The sequence below is a fragment of the Capsicum annuum genome, chromosome 2 (genome assembly GCF_002878395.1).
Source record: "Capsicum annuum cultivar UCD-10X-F1 chromosome 2, UCD10Xv1.1, whole genome shotgun sequence".
In the NCBI taxonomy this organism is placed as follows: domain Eukaryota; kingdom Viridiplantae; phylum Streptophyta; class Magnoliopsida; order Solanales; family Solanaceae; genus Capsicum; species Capsicum annuum.
This window is the reverse complement of record NC_061112.1, coordinates 138,332,680-138,357,108: the sequence shown is the minus strand read 5'-3', so window position 1 is coordinate 138,357,108 and position 24,429 is coordinate 138,332,680. Positions and strand designations below refer to the sequence as shown.

Here is a 24,429-nt window from a genome sequence, read left to right as displayed (position 1 = left end):
TTTGAATGAATAAATTTATGACTTCAGTCAAGTAAATTATAAAATGTAAATTTATTTCAAAACTTAATAAATAACTCTCGGTAAATTCAATAAAAATATATAATTAATTAAAAAATTTATAGTTGTGTATAAGAGTGAAAAGTTATGTAAATATGATTGTGTATGTTTATGTTATTTTTCAATTCTTAATGTTAACATTAATTCAGTGAATACTCTCTTCAAACAAAATAAGGCAATAGAGGTAGTAGGGCCTCGAAAAACTAGTACCAGAAAAGCATTTTCCAAATTTGCACCTACCACGCCCACCTAAACAATCTTTTTACAAATGAAAGTCCCATAACCACCAAACCCGCCCGCCCATTCACAAACCATCATCGACCCCACAATTTTTCTCCTCTCCCTCCGCCACACCAACTTCCATGGCGTCATCTATTTCCCCTAAACAGGCTTTATCATTCACCAGTTCCGCCCAACAACGCCACCAATCCAGAGCAATTCCACGTGAGTTCCACGTGCGTTTCCCTGCTTCTGCCTCTTTACCTTCTTCCAGGTGTGCGGTGAAGTCGAAAGCCGCGAGATTGAAGGTGTTGGCGGCTTCTGCGGCGAAGGTGATGGATCAGTCCCCGAGTAAAGCGAGTCCTCAGGCTCCTACTGTTGTTGAAGTGGATCTGGGTAATCGGAGCTACCCGATTTATATTGGGTCTGGACTCCTTGATCGACCCGACCTCCTTCAAAGGTACTTTTGCTATGCCTTCTGCTCCTTTAATTTCATTCAGTCTTCGTCCACGCTTACTGGTCCAGTTACTAAGCATAAATGTTCACTTTTACTTGACCAGTTCAGAAAACTAAGAGATAATTAATGTCTTCGCTCCTAATTTACTTTAGTATTAACATAGGCATTTCTCAAAGCATTGCATTGAATTTATTATATTAAAAGGGCGATGTAGTAAGTTGTCATTTTATTTATTGTTCATCAAGTAAAAAATGGACAGTGTGAGTAATTGAGTTGAAAGCTCTTCTTAGTATAAAGGAATAGAAAACGTTTGCATTCTTTAGTACCAGTTTGACTGACAGGGAGAACATAACTACTTCTAATTAAATATGTGGATGATGTTAAATGAAATTAGGAACTTAATTCTTTAGCTGAAAAGCTTGTGGGGAGAAAGGATAATTCTTAACATCTGCAGGAAAAAGATATACCTGGTGAATTAGGATACATTATGGAATAAGAATACTTGATTGTTCTGAATTTGGTTGTTTCTGAAGGCAAAAAGCAGTTTTTTATGATGTTATGAATCATCATTCTCCTGATGTCCTAGGTGGTGTTATAGAGGGTAGAATCTTATGTCTGGCTCAATTACAGTGTTTGGTAATGTGCACCATGTCTTATGCTTTTAGGAGTTAGCTCATCATTGCCAATATCTTTCAGTTTTTATATGCTGTGGCTCGTACCGAGGGAAGTTCTTTTGGTGGTAGTGGTTGAGTGTGCAAAACTTTCTTTTTTGGATAAGTGAAATATCCTTTCATTAATTGACCAAGATTACATAAATAAACAAGTACCAAACGGAAATGTAGGCTAATCTCAATCTCCTATCATGCTTATAGAACCATCTATACAAATGTCGTTCTTTCTTCACACCAAAATATAAATTATACAAATGTGTTATTTAAGCTTTTCTCGTTGCTTCAAAACATCCTCCTATTCCTCTCATTTCATGTAGACCAAAAGGCATAGTGGACTAGTTTTCCATTGTGCTTTCCCCAACTCCCTTATACTTCAACTTGCCATAGCCTCCGACACAGTCTATGGATGCACCCCCACTGATGGAAAACCAAGAGAACTACTGCCGAAAACTGTGAGGGCATTTTACAGTGTGACAGCAACTGATCACCATCCTTTTCGTACTCCCACGATGATCCTTTTCATACTCCCGCCACAGGCAATACCAGCTTACAAATAAAGCAGGGAGAGTAGGGTCCACTCACTGGCAATGAGTTCGGTACCTCCTAATGTTTCTTCATTTTTCTGTTTCCTATAGTTCGGTTCAAACTAAATGTATTTTCACAATATACTGAGTAGTGTTATCAGAACTCATGAGTATTGGATTTCCTCTAAACCTTCTATCACATAGTGCTAGTATGTTACAACTGACAAACCTAAGCAGGGATTAAAGTGCACATGTTACGCTAGTTACATGGATGAATTTCCTATCAAAAAGAAGTTAGAAATGATGAGTTAGCTTGACTTATTAATAGCTTTCTTTGTATGTAAAAGTGTATTTAACGATGCATATAAATGAACATTAACAAGTTCTGCGCAAACCACCTTTATTTGAACCAATGATTTTCACGAAACATAGTCCTTACAAGCTGTTACAGTTTGAAAGTGAGTAACAATTAGTTAATCTGCCACTTTGCAAGATGAGATGTATACAAATCAGTTTATTGACAACCAAGCAGCAAATCCTTGGATGTTGTTATAGCAATAGGTTTTGTTTTTTATAGTAAAAAATGACCAAGTATAAATGGACATAGACAACAACAAATTAAAGAGGCAGTGAGGTGAACGACTGTTATTGTTGCCAGTCAGGTGAGCCACTTCTGTGTAAAAGAGGGCCAAACTGGTTAGGAGGACCAAATAAGATTAGATTGTGCTGGTCCGGGTTGCTCAGCACTAATACAAATATTTCTCACTCTCAAGATTATGGTTTCATTTGCTGATTTATATGGATATTGATTTATAAGGTTTCAGAAAGAAATGTGAAAATCTCGAGGTTTGATTTCATTTGTTTGTTGATGGGTTGTTCTAACTTGTTCAAGAGGAAATTAAGAAACCAATTTGATCAATCATGATAACATTTTTTGCCCTACTTGGAGTTGTTTCTAGTTTTATTATAACTTCTTTTATTTTGTTTTTCTGTGTGTCTGTTTGTGTTTATATTGGTTTATGACTTCTTGTGAATTTCCATGTTTAATTTCCTCTCGTTTTATTCGCAGACATATTCATGGGAAGAGAGTCCTTGTAGTTACGAACACTAGAGTTGCCCCTCTATATCTTGATAAAACAATAAGCGCCTTGACAGATGGAAACCCTAATGTTACCGTAGAAAGTGTCATTTTGCCAGATGGTGAGCAATTTAAAAATATGGTAAGCAGCTTTGGGATTCAAGAATGTGAGTTTCAAGAGAACCATTTTATCCTTAAGGTTTATGTGACATTGTCATTTTGCTATTTCAGGAAACTCTTATGAAAGTCTTTGATAAAGCCATTGAATCAAGGCTGGATCGTCGTTGTACATTCGTTGCTCTCGGTGGTGGAGTCATAGGTGACATGTGTGGATATGCCGCCGCTTCCTACCTCCGCGGAGTTAATTTTATTCAGATTCCTACCACTGTTATGGCACAGGTTTTATGAGTTTTTCTCTTTTCTATAATCAATTACATGTGACTTGAAATGTGCATTATCTTACCTAGTTTGATGAGTATGGATTCTTTACTTAGTGATGTTAACTTTTGTATCCTGTTCTTTTGGCCATAGGTTCTCTGAGTCTTTCTTTTCTATTATCAATTCCATGCGACATGAAATGTGCATTACAGTTACACAGTATCCTTTTTAGTTTGCCATGACTATGGATTCTTCTCTCTAGTGATGCTAACTTTTGTATCCTGTTCTTTGGCCCACTGTCTTTAGGTAGATTCTTCGGTTGGAGGCAAAACTGGAATAAACCATCCACTTGGTAAAAATATGATTGGAGCATTCTACCAACCACAGTGTGTGCTTATAGACACGGACACCCTGAATACTTTACCAGATAGAGAATTAGCATCCGGCCTTGCAGAGGTGATAAAATATGGACTCATTAGAGATGCTGAGTTTTTTGAGTGGCAAGAACAGAATATGCCGTTATTATTAGCAAGGTAGACAATAGCAATCATTTGAATGTCTTTGAGTAGTTGATTGCCAACTTATATTTTTTTCCAGCTTTCATCTCTAGAAAGAGACTTACATAGGCACAAAGTTTAAGTTTTCTACCATCTTATATGGCCCATTAAGAATGTAAGAGAACCCTGATGAGAAATAGAGGACTCCAAGTGGAGGAGTTATGTGTCCCACCCATTTTTAGGAGATGCTTTCATACTTGCTAAGACTAATGTAAGCTGGCTATCTGATGCAATTCACACGTTACTGAAAATGGTTTTCCTTTTTCAGGGAACCCGCTGCATTTACCTATGCTATCAAGCGTTCCTGTGAAAACAAAGCAGAGGTTGTTTCTCAAGATGAGAAGGAAAGCGGATTGAGGGCAACTTTGAACTTGGGTCATACCTTTGGTCATGTAAGTGATTTGACGTTGTGCATTCCTTTTGCTGATATTTTACATGAGCCCAATAACCATCTCATGGTGTCTCATCAGTTAATTGTTTGTTTGCCTGTTAAGACTGTCATAGTTAACTGAAGCTTGATAGATTTGTGTCATTACTACTTTATGTGCAGTTCGTAAGTTTCAATCTTGTTTTATTTCTCGTTATCTTAAAATGCTCAAGAGACTTTGACACTTGTCCCCGCTTGTGGGAATATACTTGTTGTTTTTGACTTTGAAACTTGTCTGTTAGTGTCTACTTCCTTGCTCGGAAAATAATGGTTTTGTTGATGGCGGACCATTCAAATCTTCGTATCTTAAGGAAAATATCAAATGTTACATAGGGTTGTTTAAGTCATTTTCTGAGATAATTTCCTCTCACTAGATGAGCTATTATTTTTGCAGGCAGTTGAGACTGGCTTTGGCTATGGGCAATGGCTTCATGGAGAAGCAGTTGCTGCTGGAACGGTATAAATTTCTTACTTTCATCACCTTCAATGCAAGTGGTCTCTTCCCCTACTGGACAGCTCTTCAGAAAAATGTGAAAGAAGGAAAAACATAAGAAAATAATAAATTCATATTAGTAGATGTGATGCATAAACTAGGTATCATTTTGTTTCAGGTCATGGCTGTTGACGTGTCACGCCGCCTTGGTTGGATTGATGATTCACTGGTACAGCGGGTGCAGAAGATCTTACAACAGGCAAAGCTGCCGACTTCACCTCCAGAAACTATGACAGTGGAGATGTTCAAGTCTATCATGGCTGTAAGAGTCAATAATTTTTTGAGCTCCAGTTAGCTAGAAGTCATTGCTTCAGCTATTGATTCTGTTGTTTTGGGTGTCAGGTTGATAAAAAAGTGGCAGATGGGAAGCTGAGACTTATCCTTTTAAAAGGTCCACTAGGTAGCTGTGTGTTTACAGGTGATTATGACCAGAAGGCCCTCGACGAAACACTCCGTGCATTTTCCAAGTCTTAATCAATCGTGGTTGTAACATAGAAGTAAATGTTCAACTAAAATGCAAGTCCTGATTATCTGCTTAAACTCTTAGTCCTGCTCTGAAGAAGTTGGTGAAGACTCAAGGTTGTAGGCAGTTCTGTTTCCGGCTGGAGGTATGCTCATGCCCTCCATGAAATACTAGATGGAGTTGTTACCCTTGGTTAGTGTAATATTATCTCGAGCTTTCTTGTTTGTATACAGCATGTGTGTGTATTTTTACGCAGTCAAATCTTCTTTATACTTGTAACATGCATTTAGGGCCTTATTGATTGGGACATTGGCTTAACAGCGGAGCTCCTTTAACTGTTGTATCTGCTAATAATATTCATAATGGATGAGTTGTCTCTTTTAACTAATGTACTTGTTGAATCGAATGATGCTCTTCTTTAGCTGTTTATTCCGCAAATGCGAGAGAACTAGTCCCCATGTTAATGTACTTGTTATGTTTGGTCAAAAATGTTTTACTTATTGCTCATACAGCTAACTAATTAAAGAGGGATGGGGTCAGTCAGCTGGCGACGTAGAAATAAAATTGTTTGGGCAGGAGTTTGCCGTATTGGCCACTTTAATTAAACAACTGATTCTTTTCAATTATTGCGAACCCCATTTAAACAGCTGGAATGTGGCCACGTAATTAAGCAAACAAATCCCTGAGAACATGAGTGTAGTTGTTGCACCAAATTTTCATTCTAAAAAAGTGTTACCTAACAAAAAATGATTAATTATGGACACCTAATTCTAGTGCATGTCAATTTTTGTATTATTGCCGTGCTCACAATCGTCATAAAAGTTGCGTCGCCATATCTCTTGTTACATCATTTGTACACATTAATTTGTTTGGTCATTTGTTTATGTTAGTCATTTACTATACGCCATTATCAATCATGTCCTGATAATTTGGAAATGCTTTTTTGGTATAGAACTGTGTACTAATGAAGCATGATTACAAAAAATTGATGTATGCTAGTAACCTTTTTGATAAAATAAAATTTTATTACTCCTACATGTGCTAGTTTTGACAGACAAAATTACTTGTGTTAATTGAAGATGATAAGTGTTTCGTGGAATTAGTCGGAGAGTGCACAAAATGGTTCGAACATCAAATTTTTAAAAGAAATTATTACTCTTATTTTCAGTCAATGGTATCATTTTTTTTTTTATATACATAGAAGAACAATCGGTGAGGGAAAAAATGAAAAGAAAAGGGTAAGTGCACATCTTTCATTGAAATTCTACATACTAAACTCCAATTTATGATTAGGTACTGCAAATCAATTTTATAATGTTGCAATGATTATTTAGAATTTCAACAAAATACGTATAATCATACAGTAGATAGTAGATACATCATACATTCCGTATTTAGCTATATAAAAATGCTGGTCAATACAATTTCCATATTACCACTACTACTTTGATACAAGGCACTAAACTAGTTAGTGGAAATTAATTACCCCACTGTCACCATGATAGTTATATATACTACTACTTTTGTCTATAAAAAGATATGGTGGGACCTTTGTAAAAAAGGGTGAAAATAGGATTTTTCTCTTTTGAGGAATATATGTTGGAAATATTTCTCCTTGGCACACCTCGATATGTAAGAATTAAGAAAAAAAAAAAGGTCCAGAAATTTTTTAAAAGTGAGAGGCACCCAATTTGAAAATTTAAAGAGGCAAACATGAACATGGCCTAGCAAGATTTGACTCGAGATTTCAAAATTGAAAGAGGCAGAAATTTTTATTTTTTATTGTAACATAAGATTGTTATTGCATTTATTCTCGATATTAACTACATAGAGATTGTTTTATCATTTTAGAAATGAAGTTACGATAAAAAGAGCTGGTGGTAGTGAATTGATCGTGATTATAAATTTGAATAAAGTAAAATTCAAATTTATGGCAATAAATTTGTATGCAATCATACATTCAAATTTCGATATAACGATAATGAAATCAAAATTATCTCTAGATATTATCTAAAAATGATCAAATATACTTTTAATATGAATATACGAGTTAAGTTCATCATAGACATATTTGAGAAATCATTCGAATCTCAATTACATTTTTGTTTCTTTCATTGAATTACTAAAGCCTTAGGAAAAATTATTTACAGTCAATATTTAGATCAAATGCAATACAAATATGTGATATGTATGATGAATACTTTACATACACCGCACTCTGCAACGTTAATTAATGTATATATTCTCAATATAAACAAGCCAAAATAGTAACCACAAAAAGATATACTCCCTTCATTTGGATTATTTTCTTTTTTAACCCATTTTTAAAATAATGATATTTTTTCTGTTTTGATAATATTTTAATTTCAACTTTTCATATCACATATTTAGTACCACAATATTAAAATATATTTTGATATATTTAATATAACTTTAATTTAGAATCACAAAATTCAAAATCATCTTTATTTTTTCAAACATTCCTTTTAAAAAAATGGAGGAGGTTTCCAAGGATGTGACCTAATGTGGATTAGCGGTCAATGAAATGAATTGAAAAGGTTCAAATTTTGTCCTAAATTTGGTGGATAGAGTTTTCCCGAACACCATCAATATCAAAAAAAAAAAAAGAAAAAGAAAAAAGGAGGGAGTAATTGAAATGAACACTTCAACGGCATTATTTCCCGGCTAAAAGAAAGGGTTACTTTATAATCCTCGAAAAAATAAATACAAACACCCAATTTTATTTTCACCCTTTCTCTCTCTACAATTCTACCTCTAATTCTCTCTCTCTCTCCCTCTCTCTCTCTCTCTCTTGTACATCCCAGATCCCCAATTTTTTCTCTTCATTTTCTCTTTATCCATTTCTCCTATTTTTCATTCACCCTACCACTACTCCCTTTCCCCTCTTCTACAATTTCTCTCTAAACTCCCCCCATTTTCGTAGAATTAGGGTTAGGGTTTCACCAACAAGAAACACCATTAGCATGACTCCGTTTTCTTCTCTAATGGGTTTTCATGCTATTCAAAAAAATTGGAGAGATTAGAAGAGAAGAAAACAAGAAACCCCAAGATACCAGATTTTTAATATATATATATTTTTGGGGAATCAGGTCTTGTTAAGAAGATCTGAGAAGAGGAGAGTTGTTGTTGGTTTTCTTGAAAGAGAAAATGAGTGCTTCAAGGTTTATTAAATGTGTTACCGTGGGTGATGGTGCCGTTGGAAAGACATGTCTCTTGATTTCTTACACCAGCAATACCTTCCCCACGGTTTGTATTTTTTTTTTTTTTATAATGACCAGCTTCTTAACTTTTGTGTCTTTTTGCTTAATGTGGTTCTTGTTTTACGAATGGATTGATCGATAATCGCGTGTTTATTTGTATGGTATTCATTGTGAAAGAAATGCTGGCGTTTAGATTAAGGATTATATAGCTGATTCCAGCTAGTTTTAGAACGAGACTTGATTGTTGTTTGTTTATTTTGCTAGGAATTGGTTAGATGGTGGGGTTTGGTTTCGTTGTTTTGTTATTCGAGGGTTATATGGGATATCAAAATGGTATCTTGGAGAAATTTCTAGGTTTACAAATTTGTTAACTTGTAGTACAAATTTGTTGCGTAGTATAAAACGTATCTTCTTTGTTTTCTTGGAGAAAGCTTCTTCGTTCGTAAAATTTGTTTGCTTTAATGCCACCTTTGTGTAATTATATGCTTAGCTATTCCATTGTTACAGTTATTACGTGCCGCTTTTTCAATCTAGCTGTGATAATTAGCTCTAGATGTGAGAAAATCAAGGATTATAACGTGCTCTTATGTGAAATTGATGATTTTTGGATCATTTCGTGGCTTTGGATAAAGTTGTTGTGTTATTGTGTCAAGAATTTTATATGTTTTGTGTATTCTGAGAAGGTTTCCAGTAATGTTCTTTAAGACTTGACATCAATTGTTTTCCTCTTGTTTATGAAATGTTTGGCAGGATTATGTGCCCACCGTCTTCGACAATTTCAGCGCAAATGTGGTCGTCAATGGGAGTACTGTCAACCTAGGATTGTGGGATACTGCTGGTAATTATTTCAGACATCATTTACTATTCATTTGCTGCTGAGCTTCTCATTCAATGCATATATCTCTAGTGTTAGAAGTTCTGTATACACATTTATTGAGCCTAATGAATTTTATATGGATTGCAGGACAGGAGGATTACAATAGGTTAAGACCTCTGAGTTACCGTGGAGCTGATGTTTTCATTTTGGCATTCTCTCTCATCAGTAAAGCCAGTTATGAAAATGTTTCCAAGAAGGTGTTTTTCTCGTTCTCTTTCTTTTGCGTTGATGAGTTTTCTGATTATCCTGTATTAACCTTCTTTTGTTTATATATTTCCAGTGGATTCCTGAGTTGAAGCATTATGCCCCCGGTGTCCCAATAGTGCTTGTTGGAACAAAACTTGGTGAGAATTCCATTAAACATAATCTGATCTTATTTTTTATTGTTTTATATATCTGCATATGGTGATAATCAAGCTGGTCTCTTCAAGAACTTCTATATATTCTTCAATTCTGAGAGATAAAAAGAACTAAGTCAAGAGGGAAAAGACCATGTAAAATATAGGGATGTTTCAGCACTATGACCTAATTTGCTTGATTAAGTGAACTTAGAGACCTTTTAGCTGTGAATGAACCTAAATAGAGTGGAATAAAATCTACATGGTTCATATAGCCGGATCCCAATGAATTTGGGATTAAGGTATAGTTAATTGATTGATTGATCTAAGTGTTCTTAGTAACTGATAGAAAATTTATGTAAACTGCTGAAGAGAAGACAAAGAGAATGGTGGGCCTTCTATCTTGTGGGACTTGTGAATGGTTGGTGGGTATAGTTGATACGAGTAATCTTGTTGCTTTTGCTCAATTTACTCGTTTATGATTGAGTTGAAAGAATTGACTCTTCCTGTAGGTTTCTTAAAGAACATTACCAGAAACCTTCTCAGAATACACAAAACATATGAAATTCTTGATACAATGATACCACAACTTTAATTATCAAAAAAAAAAAATTGACTCTTCCTGTAGGTATCAATGCAGTGCTTAATTAATATATAAGAATTTATCTCTTTTTTTAATGATATAGTAAAATTGAGGAGCCTGGCAGTTGAATTTGAATCTGTATGCAACTACCTTGTGTAGAGTAGTGCAATCTCTACGCACCATACCCTGCAAGTTTGAATTGGCATGATTTGCCATACATATATGTTTCTCTTTTTTTTTTCTCTTTATGCTCTGTAATTTCTCCATATGTTATGACGTGGTGTGTGTTAGTTCGCTCATTTTTCATTTTTGTTGTTGTTTTATTTCTCTTTTTTTATATTGCTTTTCTTTTCAGATTTCTTAGCTTACTTAGTATTTTGTTTTACCACTGATGATTTTTATGAATCAAGGCCTAATTATTCTACTTTCCACCTGTTTTGGACACAGATCTTCGGGATGATAAGCAGTTCTTCGTAGACCATCCTGGTGCTGTGCCAATTACTACTGCGCAGGTAAGGATCACCAGAACTCTTCCTCCCTTTGATGCTTTTGCTGGATATTATACCTTGCTTGCTCTTTTTCCTATTATTGATCCTCATGTTTCAACTTCTAGGGAGAGGAGTTGAGGAAAACAATTGGTGCACCTTCTTACATTGAATGTAGTTCCAAAACACAGCAGGTATGTTTTCTGTGGAGCATCTTATTTTTCTCACTGAAGTTTTTTTTAGATGCTTCTTGTTAAGCGTGTATGTTTGAAATGTCCTTGCTGCAGAACGTGAAAGCGGTCTTTGATGCGGCTATCAAGGTCGTGCTCCAGCCACCCAAGCAGAAGAAAAAGAAGGGAAAGTCCCAAAAGGCATGTTCTATATTGTGATCAACAGTAGTAGGTCCAATGTTTATTACTGGTCACAGTTCTCCTTGTAACCTCTCCCTCATATTCCATTGTCATTTGTCTCGGAGGAAGTAGGAGGTCCATGTATTTCTCATTTAAAATTACTATTGATCTCTTGAATTGTGTAAGGTGGCTCGGTTTTCTGTATTGCTAATTGCTTTGTCACAGCACCTTGTCGTAGGCCACTGTATTGTGCCCTCTCTGTTTTGATTTGCTTTATGTATTAATGACCAAATGATCCCAGTTAGAAGAAAAAAAAGGAAATTTTCTCGGCAACGTTGACGACATATTTCTCTGTGTTTGCTTGCTTTTTGGAACTTTTGAATATATTAGACCTTAGATATATTGCATTCAAATGTATTATTACTCTCTTTCAAGTATCACATTCTTCTCTTGCGTCTGCGTTTTTCTTTCAGTTGTTCGTTACTTATTGTAAATGGTATGAATGATTCTTACGATATTTTTTTCCTTTCTAACTTCAGTTTATTTTCTTGGCCCGATCATGAAGCTCTACCCTTAGCCTTTTTCAGTTGACTTTCTATTCTATGTTAGAAGGGAAAAAGAATAAGTTTGTGAAAAGAAAAGATACCCCACTACTAGGTTGTGCTCTTTCTGTAGTGGTCGTGGACAACAAATACATTGCATAATACTAGTTGACCCTAGTCCTGTGATATTTTCATTTCATAACATGGCAACTTGATTGCCAGATAGTATCAAGTTACAGTTTGATTAGATGAGTCTTTGTCATATCTTAGCTGGCCAGGTACAATTCCTATTTTAATTGACAAACAATGTGTCGATCCTATGACTTTCTAGTCATATTTTACAATGGACTACGAGATTCTGCTAATATATTACTCCCTCCGACTCATTTTATAATTTTATGTGTCATCATTTTCTTTCTGGTTCGTTTCTAAAAAAAAGGTCACTTTTCTTTTTTTGGTAATTATTTAAAAACACAATTTCATTTTATCCTTATTGGTCTCATTTAATTGAAGGTATAGTAGCACATTTTTTAATAAAGGACAATTTGTTTAAACATCATCAAGTCTTTTGTTATTTCTTAAACACCGTGTCCGATCAAAATATGCCACATAAAATGGAACAAAACGGAGGGAAACTGCTGTACAATTAAATCACACGTAAAGTAATATTACCCAAACACTCGTCCTGAGGAATCTCTTTCGGTTTCAAGTCATTTTCTATGGTTATAGCGTTAATTTACTATGACATGTTAAATCACGCCTAACGGTACATTGTCCGTATATATAGTGTGCAAATCATATCTGGTAACAACAAATAATAGTAGTGCCAATACATGCATGCTGTCCGTATATAAAGTTGATTGATCTCAAGCACTTGAATTTTTTTTTTTTTGGTTCTTTCCAAAATTTGAAGGCAAATGGTACAGAAAGGTGGAGGAAAGGTGTATATTCACTCAAATGGAGGGGAATTGGTAGCCTCACAATATTTGAATAATGTATACCGTCCATTTAGTAAATTTATGCCTCTCCCACCCACATCCTTTGTAAAAAGAATGTCATTGAGTCTCTATTTCTTAAGTAGTAAATAAATATTTTAAGCATCCAACCAATAAAGGTGCAATAGTGTTAAAACTTCATTCCTTTATGGCTGAGAAGATCAATTCTAATGAGCAATGTAAGCGAACAAATCTTGTAAATATCTAATGAAATAGTAACACTAAGAAGAACTTGGGGTGAATTTGATTCGATTTTTCAATTTGGATTTAGTGCAATTTAAAGTTTAGTTTGAACACTTGTATAGGATATGAATCAAAGAACGAATATGTAAAATGATGCTGAATGAGGAAAGTTGAAATTAATACGGAAAATTTTCTTCTTTTCAAATTGGAAAGGCCGTTTGGAAGGCTGCACATGAGAAAAGTTATGATGGAGAATAATCTTTTTGTGTTGTTTCACAAGGCTGAGAACCATCTGTGATTCTTTTTAAAGTTGAAGGAATGGATGAATTGCTTTCTGCTACAGAATCTAATACCAATGTCAATGTGTGGACAGCTGGAAGAAAAGAAAGTTGTGTTTCTTCTCTTAGCTAGCTTCTTTATATATACCCTTCCATTTTATTACTAATGAGGATATCTAAAAACTCACACAAAATCAACATCTTCATCAAGTTGATCTTTCTCTCCTTTTAACTTTGAAAATCTTCTCATTATCATTCTTTATTTAGCTTAAGTGGTGGTGGTACTAATGGCATCCAGGAGAATTCTCAAGGAGCTAAGAGACTTGCAAAGAGACCCTCCTACTTCATGCAGTGCAGGTACACTAAATATTACTAGTACTATTTTTTTTTTATGATCGGAAAATTTGTTTGGAGTCAATCTTTGAACCAACCGTAGTTCACCTGGCATAGGACTCGAACTAGTGAACTAAGATACAAGTCTCTCAACTTTTACCAATTGAGCTAACCCTATGACTTACTAGTAGTAGTATTTACTAAGTGCAAACTATAGTATTAAGGAGTTCTTGTCAAATTTAAAGCTAGTTTCAAGTATAAACCAGTTTTCAAGATCTGTTATACTAATATTTTTCAGGTCCAGCAGCTCAAGATATGTTTCATTGGCAAGCAACTATAATTGGTCCAAATGACAGCCCTTATGCTGGTGGTGTTTTCCAAGTCACCATCCATTTTCCCCCTGATTACCCTTTCAAACCTCCCAAGGTATGGTTTTTAATATCATAAGCGCCCCCCTCCCTTAAAAAGGAAAGAAAAGAAGGGGAAATAACAAAGTACTGATGATATTAAGTTCCACATATATTGACAGGTGGCTTTCAGGACCAGAGTTTTCCATCCAAATATAAATAATAATGGAAATATTTGTTTGGACATTCTTAAGGATCAGTGGAGTCCTGCCCTCACCATATCCAAGGTGCTACTGCTTTCTAGCTCTTTCATCCCCCCCCCCCCCTTGAATTACTACTTCACGAATCAAAAGGATCATAAGTCAGTCCACTTCCTTTGACAATAAAAAGTTGGAATACACTAGTGTTGGTATTTGTTTGCTATGTTCTCTTGGTCATGATTAAAAAAAAGTCTTCCTAGAAGTAATTGTTAATAATAAGCGGTACTAGTTATCTGAAAAATAAGATAAGCAACTTCCAAAACCAGGTTAATTAAGTTATTTAGACGGGCACTGTATATAAGCTAAATCCACTCTTTAACGGTTGGCATTTAAACAAGCAACCATAGTAGTTTTGAGCATAATATAGTATAAACTTCTACAATTGTGCTAATTTTTGATATATTTGCTATTGTTTTTGTGGATGCAGGTTTTGCTGTCCATATGTTCACTGCTAACAGATCCAAATCCAGATGATCCACTCGTTCCAGAAATTGCTCATATGTGCAAGACTGATAGGATAAAGTATGAATCAATGGCTCGAAGCTGGACTCAAAAGTATGCCATGAACTAAGTCTGAAGGTCCTCTAGAAAAAGCTCTGTTTTGTGACAAACATGAATTTCTTGCCCTGAAGCAATATATAATATATTCAGGAGAACTGTTGTTTTATAAAAATGAGAATTCAGTGACAGTTGGATGTATTTAAATCTCGAGATTTATTTTGAATAAATGGGCGATTTTATTTTCTTCTTTTATCAAACAAGAGAATTGTAATTAAGTTAATGATGCATGTAATCCTTCTTTCAAGTCATGTACATGATTGAGTTTGGAAAGTGTTAAGATTATATCACAAGAATTCCTTGTTAAATATTTAAATGTTGTTAAACCATACAGTCTGTCTGCTTCTTCTTATGGGTTAAATTATGCTATTCTTTAAATAATGATTTCGTTATTACTGAATGATCTTAAGGTCATGGAGAGAACTGTGTACTATGCTTTTTTGGACGAACATGTTCATAGAGAAAACATGTATACCAGTGGAAAACCTCTTTAATAAGGTACTCCTATTGTCCAAGACAATTGCGTTATGCTCTCTGGGCGAACACGTTGGTATTCAGAGAAACTAGAAAGCACAGAAAATTTTATAATTTGAAATTTGTAGGTTGTTTTCCAAGGGATAGTAAGCTCGATAGAATCCAAATTGGCTTCGTAGTGCAGTCATAAAGCTTTACCACACACATTAGCATTTTAAATTTAACAAAATAACCGAATAATGGTTAAATCATAATTCATAAGTCAAGAAGGAAACAAACTCAACAAAATCTCGATATATCAGGGCAGCCTGGAATTCTTTATCCAACTGTGGGGTTTCTCCCCTAAAAGTGCATCTTTCAGAAAATTTAAACTAGTATTTACATAAAACCTTTTGCTAGCCTAATATTAACACTCACAATCTCATTGATAATCAGTGAACCCAAATAAATCAATCAGGATATTTGGCAACCTGTATGTTCCAGCAGCAACAGAAGCTGCAATAATGAAATGACCACGCTTATGATTCGTGCTGACCTAAAGGCATTCGATTGACCCAAAATTGAGAGAGGAAACCCAAATAGTCTAGCAGGACTTCTTTTGTTCTTCATAACAAAAAGATGAAGAGTTGTACAAAAATTGATTGGTTCAAATGAAGACTCCTGATATACCATATTTTCCACCAAAAGATTGCTCCAATTTCATTAGAGCAATACATATTTAAAAGTCATTGGTAATCTGTGACATGTTTAAGCAAGGTCAAATGGGATAGCATGTTACATAAAATACAGGACAAATTATTCCCACTACTTATCATAATCACATATTTGAACTAGATATTCACGGACCTACCTCCCCACTCCTCGCCACCTCAAAAGAAAATCAACACGCCACCCCCCGAAAAAAAAAACTAAAACGAATACCAGCTGCACGCACTCGAAGTCATAGCTGGAGCGAAAATAGTTTTAACAATCACAATCTTTATTACGATATACAACGAAGGATGATCAGCACATATGCATCTTGACTCTACTAGTCCGTTGTCAAATGCATTTTTCTCTAGAACAGGTTGAAAAGGAATCAATTCTGTACCTGTAAGAAAAATGTTCTGCTTCTGTGACACCAGGAGTGCAAATTCTAAAGCAATGCTTTATTTGATTATGAGTTGATGGGATCATATTTCTCGCCAACTGCACCACCTTTATCCTTCTGGAACTGGATATATCGCAGGGTGCTTGCAAAGAAGGCATCTGCTGCAGGATCTGCTAATGTATTTTCGCTTTGCATTTCAGTTGTGATTAGTTCAATCAGGCTCTGGATGGAGGCAACATTAATCTGTGAGACCCCCTTCTCAAAGAAATACAGATACCTGTTATAAAATTGGTCTATTGTGATCGACTTCCAAAAGAACAGTAGTTGAGAAGATAAAAAACAAGAATAGAGATTTGGTTATACTTGTTTAGAATTTCTATAAAGAGCAAGACAGATCCACTGCTGCCTCGGGTTGCATTGGACATTTGTTGAGCAGCATTAGCAATTCTTAAGGCCCGCTTTAAGCAAAGCAAAACCCTGGATCAAAAGAAAAAAAAGAGTAACACATAAGATGGCAACGAAAAGGCATGAAACCAAAAGGAACTCAAAAGAGCCTTAGCGGATTTGAATATATATTTTCTCCCCTAAATATGTATGGCATAGCAATGAACCTTTCTCCATCCTGGATATTGTTCTGATCGTCAACCCAGAAAAGATGTGAACAAGCGTACACAGCTCTACATTGATCAGGTTTCTTCAAGAGCTTCGCAGAGTACTTGAGGGTAAAAAAAAAAAAGGAAAAGAGTGGTCAGAATTTATTTGTAATAAGATTAAAATAGGCAAAAGGAAATAGGAGATGCTAAATTAATTACCCCCGTAGCCTTGTGGGTTAATGTGTCCCTGTTCTCAACACCAAAGATGTGCATTCTCTGAAGAGTCCCTATTATCAAGTGTAATGCAGTCACCTGTGCTTTGGAGTCCTGACAAACAATTGAATTAACATTAGAAAAATCAACTAAAGCGTTCATGCAAACATGTAGCACGTCAGGAATTCCAGAATATAAAACTGAGACACTAAAAAATTAATACTACCGAGATTTCTTCTTCATACAGTATGTAAGCTTGCGTGAAAAATTCATAGGCAACAGGCTCTAGATCAGAGTCATTGGCGGCCTGAGCAACAAAGACAACTGCTTGTCAGTAAAAAGCACACACGAACAATCTTCCACAGTTTAAAGGGAAATCTCGTACCTCAGCACACTCCAAGTACAACTTCAATGCTAGATCAGGTACTGGAACAATTGAGAGAGCCTCAATAATCTAGACCAAAAGGTAGCTTATAAGTAACAGAATTACCTCAGAACATTTATAAGTATGTTAAAATTGTGCGAATTGCTGCAAATGAAGGCAGGCAATCTAAAGAAAGGAGGAATAGAAGAATAAGAAAAGCATAAACTTTCTCATCTTCTTCTGCAGATAATAGAGGTATCTTAACAGCTTTAACTGCAATAGGTTACCAGTCTGACAACAGAACTCACATAACTAGATTTACACTGATAACGTAACAGCCCATTATGTTAAAATACCTGATTCAGAATCTGAAAAAAGTTCTTAGGCATAGCAGATGCCTCATCCTCAGGAGCATTGTCATCATGACTATGTAGTCGCCTAACAAACTAGAAACAAAAGAAAGTACATCAACCGAGCAACAAAAGTAGGTCAATCCTATTTGCGAAGAAATTCAATCCCCTCTTTCTTCTCTTTAATGGGGACCATCGGAGGATAATATATAATTTTTGTTGTTCTTAGATGAACAGTTCCATAGGTAAAGGAATATTAGCACCACATGCTACATATGAACAAGTCTCCTTCAGTTAGCTTAGCACATAGAAAAATCAAGGAAAATTGAGCACCAGACTCCTCTTATATCCCTTTAGTTGCTGATTCAAACCTTAAGTGAGTTGAAAATAAGGGGAGGGATGGTGAAAGGAAGTCTCTTTGGCCCTCCTGTCAAAATGTGCTTCTTCACAGCACAAATTATCTGCAATTCAATAAAGTAGCAAACCATATAAACTCTTGAGAGAAAGAAAACAACACTTGTAGCTAGGAAATACTCATTGGAACCACATAGAAACAAACATACGACATTACCATTAGATGCTTGCCCTGCTTGAGCATAAACAATCAACAAAAACAACAACAAACCCAGTGTATTCCCACAAAGCTGGGAATATAAAAGAAAATAGGAACAACCCAAGAGAGAGGAGATATGAGCTCTTCATTTTGGTTACAAGCTGGGCTGAAGGCTGAGAAGTAGTGAACTCTTCCACACGAGATGGACTTCTTGGAGACAGCCCACACACAATAACCATGTGTTACAGCAATTGATTCATACTTCTAATATTGTTTCCTTCCATTTTAATCAAATGGAAATGCCAGTGTTTTCATTTTATTATTTTTTACACTTACTATTATGTGTTTACTATACAAACTGATCGGGGACACATAATAAAGGCTATCATGTATTTACATCTTTTTTCTTTCCAATTTCTGTAAAACAATTCCCAATTGAAAATCTCTGACTAGCTAATCATGATCATCTTAAAGTCCTGTCTTGGCATTGATTGATTTTTTCATCATTTTCTATTTCGTCTTTTTCTCCTCAACAATAAAGTGAACACATTAACACTACAGTAGATCATTTATATATACATCAAAATCAGGACATCCAATTCATCACTTACAAGTTGCAACTAGTGTCAAGAGTCAAGACTCAAGAGCTAATTCCCATTCATCTTAGAAACTTAAGAGGATAATAGGGAATATTGCTGTATTCTCTTGTAAGAGGTAGTGATTACCTAATCTAGACAAGAAATTTTCAGCAGTTCTCTTTATCCCTGTGACTCTGCGTGTGCACGACTGTGCCCAAGCAAATATTAATCTTTGTTTGATATTGCAGAAGCATGTAGAAGAAAATGACTTTAAATAAAGATGATACATAGTATTCTATCCCAAATTTATATTACTGGTTACTTCTTTGGGATGTCAAACAACAATTCCCATAAGTACCTTCAGCATCTCTTCAGGGTCGTCATTGTGAAGCATTTGAATAAGCTGTGCAACAGAATTTTGCTCTTCCTGGAAATCATCTTCATCAAGCTGAAAATGGAGGATGAAGAATTTAAGGCACAACACAGACTAATTTAAAAAGTATGCGAGTGCGGACGCAAGAAAAATATAAGAAAGGAATAAGGTAACTGTTAAGCAAGTAGAGAGTTTCCAGTCCACCTCATCATTAACATCCTCATCCAAATCTTGAATCAGAGCTTTCATTAACTCAAAAAGTGCCTCAACCTGACAAGACCAGTAATTTCTAGTAACTAATAAGAAAAATTTGTAAGCAATAAATTCAAAGTGCACAAAATTAACTAGAATCAAACCTTTTCGGCAGTTGAAATGCTAGTCTTGTTTTTCAGAATATTTTGAACTAAAACATTAGCCATCTCTTTACTAGTCGCATCATCAAGATGCTCCATAAGACTAGGATAATTTGACAGCTTTAGCACAGTATCTATATCCTTATACTTCTCCAGAGGAGCACTTAGAAGGGCCACAATCTGTTTTCTTGCTTTGTTGTCTTTGAGCTTTCCTTTTCCAGAAAGTTTCTGTACACATGCACCCTGCAAGTGAATAAGAGTGTGTCAGTACAGGCTCCTCATGAACCAGGAGGGCTAAGCCGTCTAAATTGGCATAGCTTTCAAAGGATGACAATTTTCAACTTCAACATATCTTTTTTCAGTGTTCTAACTTGTAAATTTTACATGCTCATTTCGGATCCAGAAAAAGCAACAGACTAATAAACTTATCTGGAAAACATAAAACGTAAAACCATAGAGCCTATGGCAACTAGAAAGAGAGAGAGAGAGAGAGAGAGAGAGAATTACCAGAATCTGATCTACATAATCAAGGTGATCAGGGTGGACATGAAGAGTAAATGTCAAAAGGGATGAATACAAAGTCACCACTCCGGCAATGGGCATGTCTTCTTGAGCCTCTATCACCTGCCAGGGGGACACGCATGACGAGGCCCATCATCATAATCAAAGAAAGCATACATAACTAAAATTCATTACAGATCAGGAGAAAAAATTAAGTGCAAGGACTTTAAAGTCGTGTTAATCTAGAAAACAATGTTTGTCATTCAGTATGATTATGTAAGTGTTGGTTTATTGAGCACTAGTAACAGCCTTTTCGTTAAGTTTTTGTTTTCTGAAATCCAGATAATTCCTTCAGAAAACAACAGTATCTGTTCAGTATTCTAGCAAGACGAAACAACCAAGAATGTCTTGTCTTGGAAAACTTTCTGGTCAAATAGCTCAAATGGAGAACAGATCAGAATCATCTCGTCATGACTAAAGTACAATGTTATCAATCTATATTGTGACAAACAATATTCTCCCTGAATGGAACTTTCTGCTATGAAGCTATGAAAATACTTATTTCCAAAATTTATCTGAATCTCCAACAAGGGAGAACGCAAGGGTTGCTGGTCAATAACTATCTTTTGTTGAAATTCTAAAACTTCAGCAATATCCACTAAATCTCTACAGGTGGAGGTAGGAAGCCCACGATGTAAAAAAGGTGTCTGCTCAAAGCATTTCAGAACCCATATATAGCTGTTTCAATTTATTTAAAAATAGTAATCTCGATTACCTTGCCTATGGCACTATTTAGTTTTGTGAAAGCTTCAACCTGGAAAAACTCAGGTAATACCTGCAGGACGAAATTATTCAGAAACCAGAAGGTATTATCTTATTCCAGAGAAGTTTGAATTTGGGTACTAACTTCTGCACTTAAAGCAGCATAGTTTGAAAGCCTATCCATCAGACGAGCAAGCACCATCTTGATATCAACAGATGGCTGAAAACACAAAGACATAAGTTTTTCATAATGACATATATGACATAGGAAATGATCTGATAACACAAATGACAAAGCAAATAGTAAGTTCTGATAGAAAAGAACCACTGATTGTCCAGTATTTGGAACTGTCAAGGAGATAGTTTACAAGTAGCAAGAATTCACTTCACTATGGATCCATCAGTGATGCAGATTTAATCTTAGATTTTCTTTTGATTGGTATAAAAATATTGAACTTTTGCATACCTAATCTCTTAAGTAACCAGCCAATCTTCCAGCATTAGAAACAAAGTGCATTATTCATTGGACTCCATAACCAATATTTTGGTTTGATAATGCAAAGGTTAGCATTTTCTTATTTTATTATTCTTGCAGACCGTAAACCAACCTCATATCCCTGGGGGATCCCACCAGGCATGACATTTTTGCTTCTACTGTTTGATATTGCAGTTAAAGAAAATTCAATTTTATGATGGAACAATTGGACAAACCTGAAATTGTGGGCAAGCACCTAGTAATGTTTCAAGAGTTTGTAAGTGGTACTCATCAGGGAAGACTTGAATAATGCAATCCATCAAATATCCTTGTGCAATCTCATCTTTACAATTGACAACCTAAACATAACATGAGGTACACCACGAGTTAGAGTATTGTAAAAATTTAGGCTTGACTAAGTAAGATAAACTGGACGGCACCAGAGGTAATACCTGCTCTAAAACTCTTGGAAGCACCGTGTCTTTGTACAAATCAAGGTCAATGCCCTCAATTTGACTTAGAACATGCAGGTTCTTCCCCACCTACCACATATAAGAGGAAAATGAAAATCCTCACATAAGTGCACACATCCGTTGCTTATTTCAGTTGCTAGTAATCATGCCTAAATAACAGCTCATTACAAGATCACGAAGCTCGCTCCTTTCTTTTTCACGTTTTTCCTTTTCCCTTGCAAGTCCCTGCAGACCAGAAAGCCCGATGCAACCCTCAACTCATGATCAGCAAAGAGTATGTATCATTCAGAAGCATTAAAACACCTGCATGACCATAAAGTATGCCCTCATGATTTTCTTTTACCTTCATGACATGCAGGTGTTGTGGCATTATTCATGTCAAAGTATGAGAGCAGTTACAACATTCACAGACATTTGAACAAACCTGATGTTGCATTCGCACCCAAAGTTTGTTCATTTCTGTGAAATTTTGGAGCACGAATTCTACTGCATCCATGACAGTGTCGGCATCCCTGTGGGAACAGCATGTCAGAGGTATCTAACTAAACATTCATTTTTGTGAATTTTCTTCCATAGCGCATAAACTTTGCAACTCGACCATTGCTAGGTGATTTATCTAATTCGGGAATCTGACACATACTAATTTACCTAAATTGATGATAAAGCAGCTGGGTGATGCCCTTACCCTTCATATTCAGATCCTATATCAGGCAATTTATCCCTACTGACTTGGGAAAGGTAACTTCTTAGGAAGAGCCCACGTAATGGATGTTGTATGCTATGGCACATTTCCACCAGATCTTTCAGAATATCCTTGGCAGGAGCCTCCTTTGATTTAATGTACACCGAACCCACAGTACAAAGGAGATACCTAAGGAAGAAAAAGCAGGTATGAGAACCATGAAAATATTTACATGCAAATTATATACGAACAGAATTAGCACAAGCTTAGAAGGCAATCAGTGGCCTGTATACTAGTAGCACAAATCTGAGTGTGTTACATTCCTCTTAACTGAAGATCACAGGAATAATCAAATCAAGTGTCCTTATAACAGTATTAGCATTTCCTTTTGTTCAATATTCTCCCCGCCTAGAATATTGGGTGACTAAGATCCTTCACCAGGAGCCAGTTGGCACACTGACTTTATCTCAGACAAAAAGTTTGTGGAGCTGGTGAGCACACACAACATAACTACCGATCAGGAGACTCGCAGGGGGGAGGAGAGGGAGAAAACAGTATATATACAGTTCAAAACAAGATCAGAGCAGTAAATGGGCCGACAAAGAGCACATTGGGGTAGCACATAATATAGCAAAAATAAATAAAGCCAATATTTACAAAGCTCTATGTCCACTGATTCTGTTTTTATAGGAAGCCCTTGTTTGAGTGAGAGCTTCTAGAATGCCATTCATTTGGCCATAAGAAACTTCTCCACATAGAGGTTTCATCTACTTAAAGCGAGAGTGCATCCAAAAATTCGACAAGAGTGCTCGGCTTTGGTTGAAACAATTATAGTGTCAACGGACTGATCTCATTAGCGGCACATTTTCTCCAATGTGCACAAAGCCGCAAAGAGAGATGCCACTTTCAATGATGATGGACACCGGCCCTTGTGTTAAAAATGGCATCCAGTTTCGCACCTTCCGAGGTTTAGTCAAATGTGGTAACTTCTTTGCTTAATGTGAAAGTGTTGCCTGTGGACTTCTTTTTTCCCAACTAGTCCAATTATACTCTGAGTTGTAAGGACTGAAACATCCAAGTGGTAGCCTCTTCCTTGGTCCATGTAATACGAAACCCAATTGCACTAACCCATTTTGGTGCTAAACTTTTGGTGTTAACCGATAGTATAGTCTGGGAAGGTAAAGTGTATTTACTTCTACCTCACAGTTAGATTTTAAATTCGAAACTGGATTAGAACTCCCTACTAAACATCTTAAGTTTCTTTCCATCCATAATTAAGCTATCAGAAAACGGAGAAACGGAGGAACAAGTGGAACTCCATGGCAACTTACAATCTGGGCAAAATATTGCCAGCATGCTGCACAAGCTCATACAACTCAACAATGGAGCAGCCACGCTTTGTCTCCTCCCTGAAAAAGATCTCTAACTTCCTCAATTCATCAAATGCCCGCATATCTAACAAATCAAAGTGCACAATCTTCAAGTTCCAATTTATACACTAAAAGCAGATCGGATCAGCGAAAATCACTTACATAGCTCATAGTATTTGTGAGGAGAAAGATTGGAAGTTCGAAGCTCCGAGAGCATCTGCGCCGAGTACTTCAACGCATCTTTTAGATTGTTCGAGTCCTGTAAACTCAAAATTAGTGGTTTTGTGAACACCAAAAATATCCTAATTTTATAATTAAGGCTTTGAGGATATACAAGAGCGCGATGCATGTAAAATGCATTCTGCTGAAGGCCGGCGATCCCGGCGGCAAGCCATTTCTCTTCGTCTTTGACCCCGGTAGTAATCATATTGGATCGTTACTTGAAAATTTGGGTGATTTGGAGTTTGCTTATTATTGCTGCAACTGCTTTCTGTATTGGAGTGGTCGTGCAATTAGAAGTTTGATTGCAAAACTCTGTTAAACGTTAAAAC

At 35.9% G+C, this 24,429-nt stretch overlaps 4 protein-coding genes across 7 annotated transcripts; 3 read left to right on the top strand and 1 right to left on the bottom strand.

Annotated features, from left to right (window-relative positions):
• Positions 1 to 212: 212 nt before the first annotated feature.
• Positions 213 to 5,712, top strand: LOC107859855 (3-dehydroquinate synthase, chloroplastic). The gene is made up of 8 exons (XM_016704993.2): positions 213 to 736; positions 2,998 to 3,148; positions 3,238 to 3,405; positions 3,691 to 3,917; positions 4,210 to 4,333; positions 4,763 to 4,825; positions 4,980 to 5,123; positions 5,204 to 5,712. Exons 1-8 carry the CDS (start codon positions 420 to 422, stop codon positions 5,333 to 5,335), a joined length of 1,326 nt encoding a protein of 441 aa, XP_016560479.2. The 5' UTR covers positions 213 to 419; the 3' UTR covers positions 5,336 to 5,712.
• Positions 5,713 to 8,016: 2,304 nt separating this feature from the next.
• LOC107859856 (rac-like GTP-binding protein ARAC11) lies at positions 8,017 to 11,511 on the top strand. The gene is made up of 7 exons (XM_016704994.2): positions 8,017 to 8,591; positions 9,296 to 9,383; positions 9,510 to 9,619; positions 9,703 to 9,766; positions 10,791 to 10,855; positions 10,957 to 11,022; positions 11,116 to 11,511. Exons 1-7 carry the CDS (start codon positions 8,493 to 8,495, stop codon positions 11,215 to 11,217), a joined length of 594 nt encoding a protein of 197 aa, XP_016560480.1. The 5' UTR covers positions 8,017 to 8,492; the 3' UTR covers positions 11,218 to 11,511.
• Positions 11,512 to 13,218: 1,707 nt separating this feature from the next.
• LOC107859851 (ubiquitin-conjugating enzyme E2 28) lies at positions 13,219 to 14,860 on the top strand. 2 transcript variants are annotated; one of them, XM_016704987.2, is made up of 4 exons: positions 13,219 to 13,533; positions 13,808 to 13,935; positions 14,039 to 14,143; positions 14,544 to 14,860. In XM_016704987.2, the coding sequence occupies exons 1-4, from the start codon at positions 13,464 to 13,466 to the stop codon at positions 14,685 to 14,687; spliced, it is 447 nt and encodes a 148-aa protein (XP_016560473.1). In that variant the 5' UTR covers positions 13,219 to 13,463; the 3' UTR covers positions 14,688 to 14,860. The 2 variants fall into 2 exon arrangements, with proteins under 2 accessions (XP_016560473.1, XP_016560474.1); XM_016704988.2 differs by having other exon boundaries at positions 13,334 to 13,533; positions 13,817 to 13,935.
• Positions 14,861 to 15,418: 558 nt separating this feature from the next.
• LOC107859850 (vacuolar protein sorting-associated protein 35A) lies at positions 15,419 to 24,429 on the bottom strand. Of its 3 annotated transcripts, XR_001671450.2 has the most exons (23): positions 24,213 to 24,429; positions 24,041 to 24,137; positions 23,840 to 23,963; positions 22,512 to 22,697; positions 22,251 to 22,338; positions 21,995 to 22,051; positions 21,806 to 21,895; positions 21,590 to 21,712; positions 21,024 to 21,098; positions 20,892 to 20,951; positions 20,123 to 20,239; positions 19,619 to 19,858; positions 19,467 to 19,532; positions 19,248 to 19,337; positions 18,130 to 18,219; positions 17,765 to 17,854; positions 17,430 to 17,498; positions 17,271 to 17,351; positions 17,051 to 17,158; positions 16,850 to 16,953; positions 16,602 to 16,715; positions 16,239 to 16,515; positions 15,419 to 15,643 (listed from the first exon to the last, which is right to left on the bottom strand). XR_001671450.2 is itself a non-coding variant. In XM_016704985.2 (22 exons), exons 1-22 carry the CDS (start codon positions 24,303 to 24,305, stop codon positions 16,305 to 16,307), a joined length of 2,373 nt encoding a protein of 790 aa, XP_016560471.2. In that variant the 5' UTR covers positions 24,306 to 24,429; the 3' UTR covers positions 15,790 to 16,304. The 3 variants fall into 3 exon arrangements, 2 of the variants coding, with proteins under 2 accessions (XP_016560471.2, XP_016560472.2); XM_016704985.2 differs by lacking the exon at positions 15,419 to 15,643 and having other exon boundaries at positions 15,790 to 16,515; XM_016704986.2 differs by lacking the exon at positions 15,419 to 15,643 and having other exon boundaries at positions 15,790 to 16,515; positions 23,840 to 23,917; positions 24,213 to 24,230.

Coding starts and splice junctions, on each gene's coding strand:
- LOC107859855 (XM_016704993.2), top strand. CDS start 420: ATGGCGTCATCTATTTCCCCTAAACAGGCTTTATCATTCACCAGTTCC. Junction 3,406..3,690: donor CTACCACTGTTATGGCACAG/GTTTTATGAGTT, acceptor CACTGTCTTTAG/GTAGATTCTTCGGTTGGAGG. Junction 4,334..4,762: donor TGGGTCATACCTTTGGTCAT/GTAAGTGATTTG, acceptor TTATTTTTGCAG/GCAGTTGAGACTGGCTTTGG.
- LOC107859856 (XM_016704994.2), top strand. CDS start 8,493: ATGAGTGCTTCAAGGTTTATTAAATGTGTTACCGTGGGTGATGGTGCC. Junction 9,384..9,509: donor AGGATTGTGGGATACTGCTG/GTAATTATTTCA, acceptor TATGGATTGCAG/GACAGGAGGATTACAATAGG. Junction 10,856..10,956: donor TGCCAATTACTACTGCGCAG/GTAAGGATCACC, acceptor TTCAACTTCTAG/GGAGAGGAGTTGAGGAAAAC.
- LOC107859851 (XM_016704987.2), top strand. CDS start 13,464: ATGGCATCCAGGAGAATTCTCAAGGAGCTAAGAGACTTGCAAAGAGAC. Junction 13,936..14,038: donor ACCCTTTCAAACCTCCCAAG/GTATGGTTTTTA, acceptor ATATATTGACAG/GTGGCTTTCAGGACCAGAGT. Junction 14,144..14,543: donor CTGCCCTCACCATATCCAAG/GTGCTACTGCTT, acceptor TTGTGGATGCAG/GTTTTGCTGTCCATATGTTC.
- LOC107859850 (XM_016704985.2), bottom strand. CDS start 24,305: ATGATTACTACCGGGGTCAAAGACGAAGAGAAATGGCTTGCCGCCGGG. Junction 22,339..22,511: donor ATAGGATCTGAATATGAAGG/GTAAGGGCATCA, acceptor CTGTTCCCACAG/GGATGCCGACACTGTCATGG. Junction 17,499..17,764: donor TTTTTCAGATTCTGAATCAG/GTATTTTAACAT, acceptor CTTTTGGTCTAG/ATTATTGAGGCTCTCTCAAT.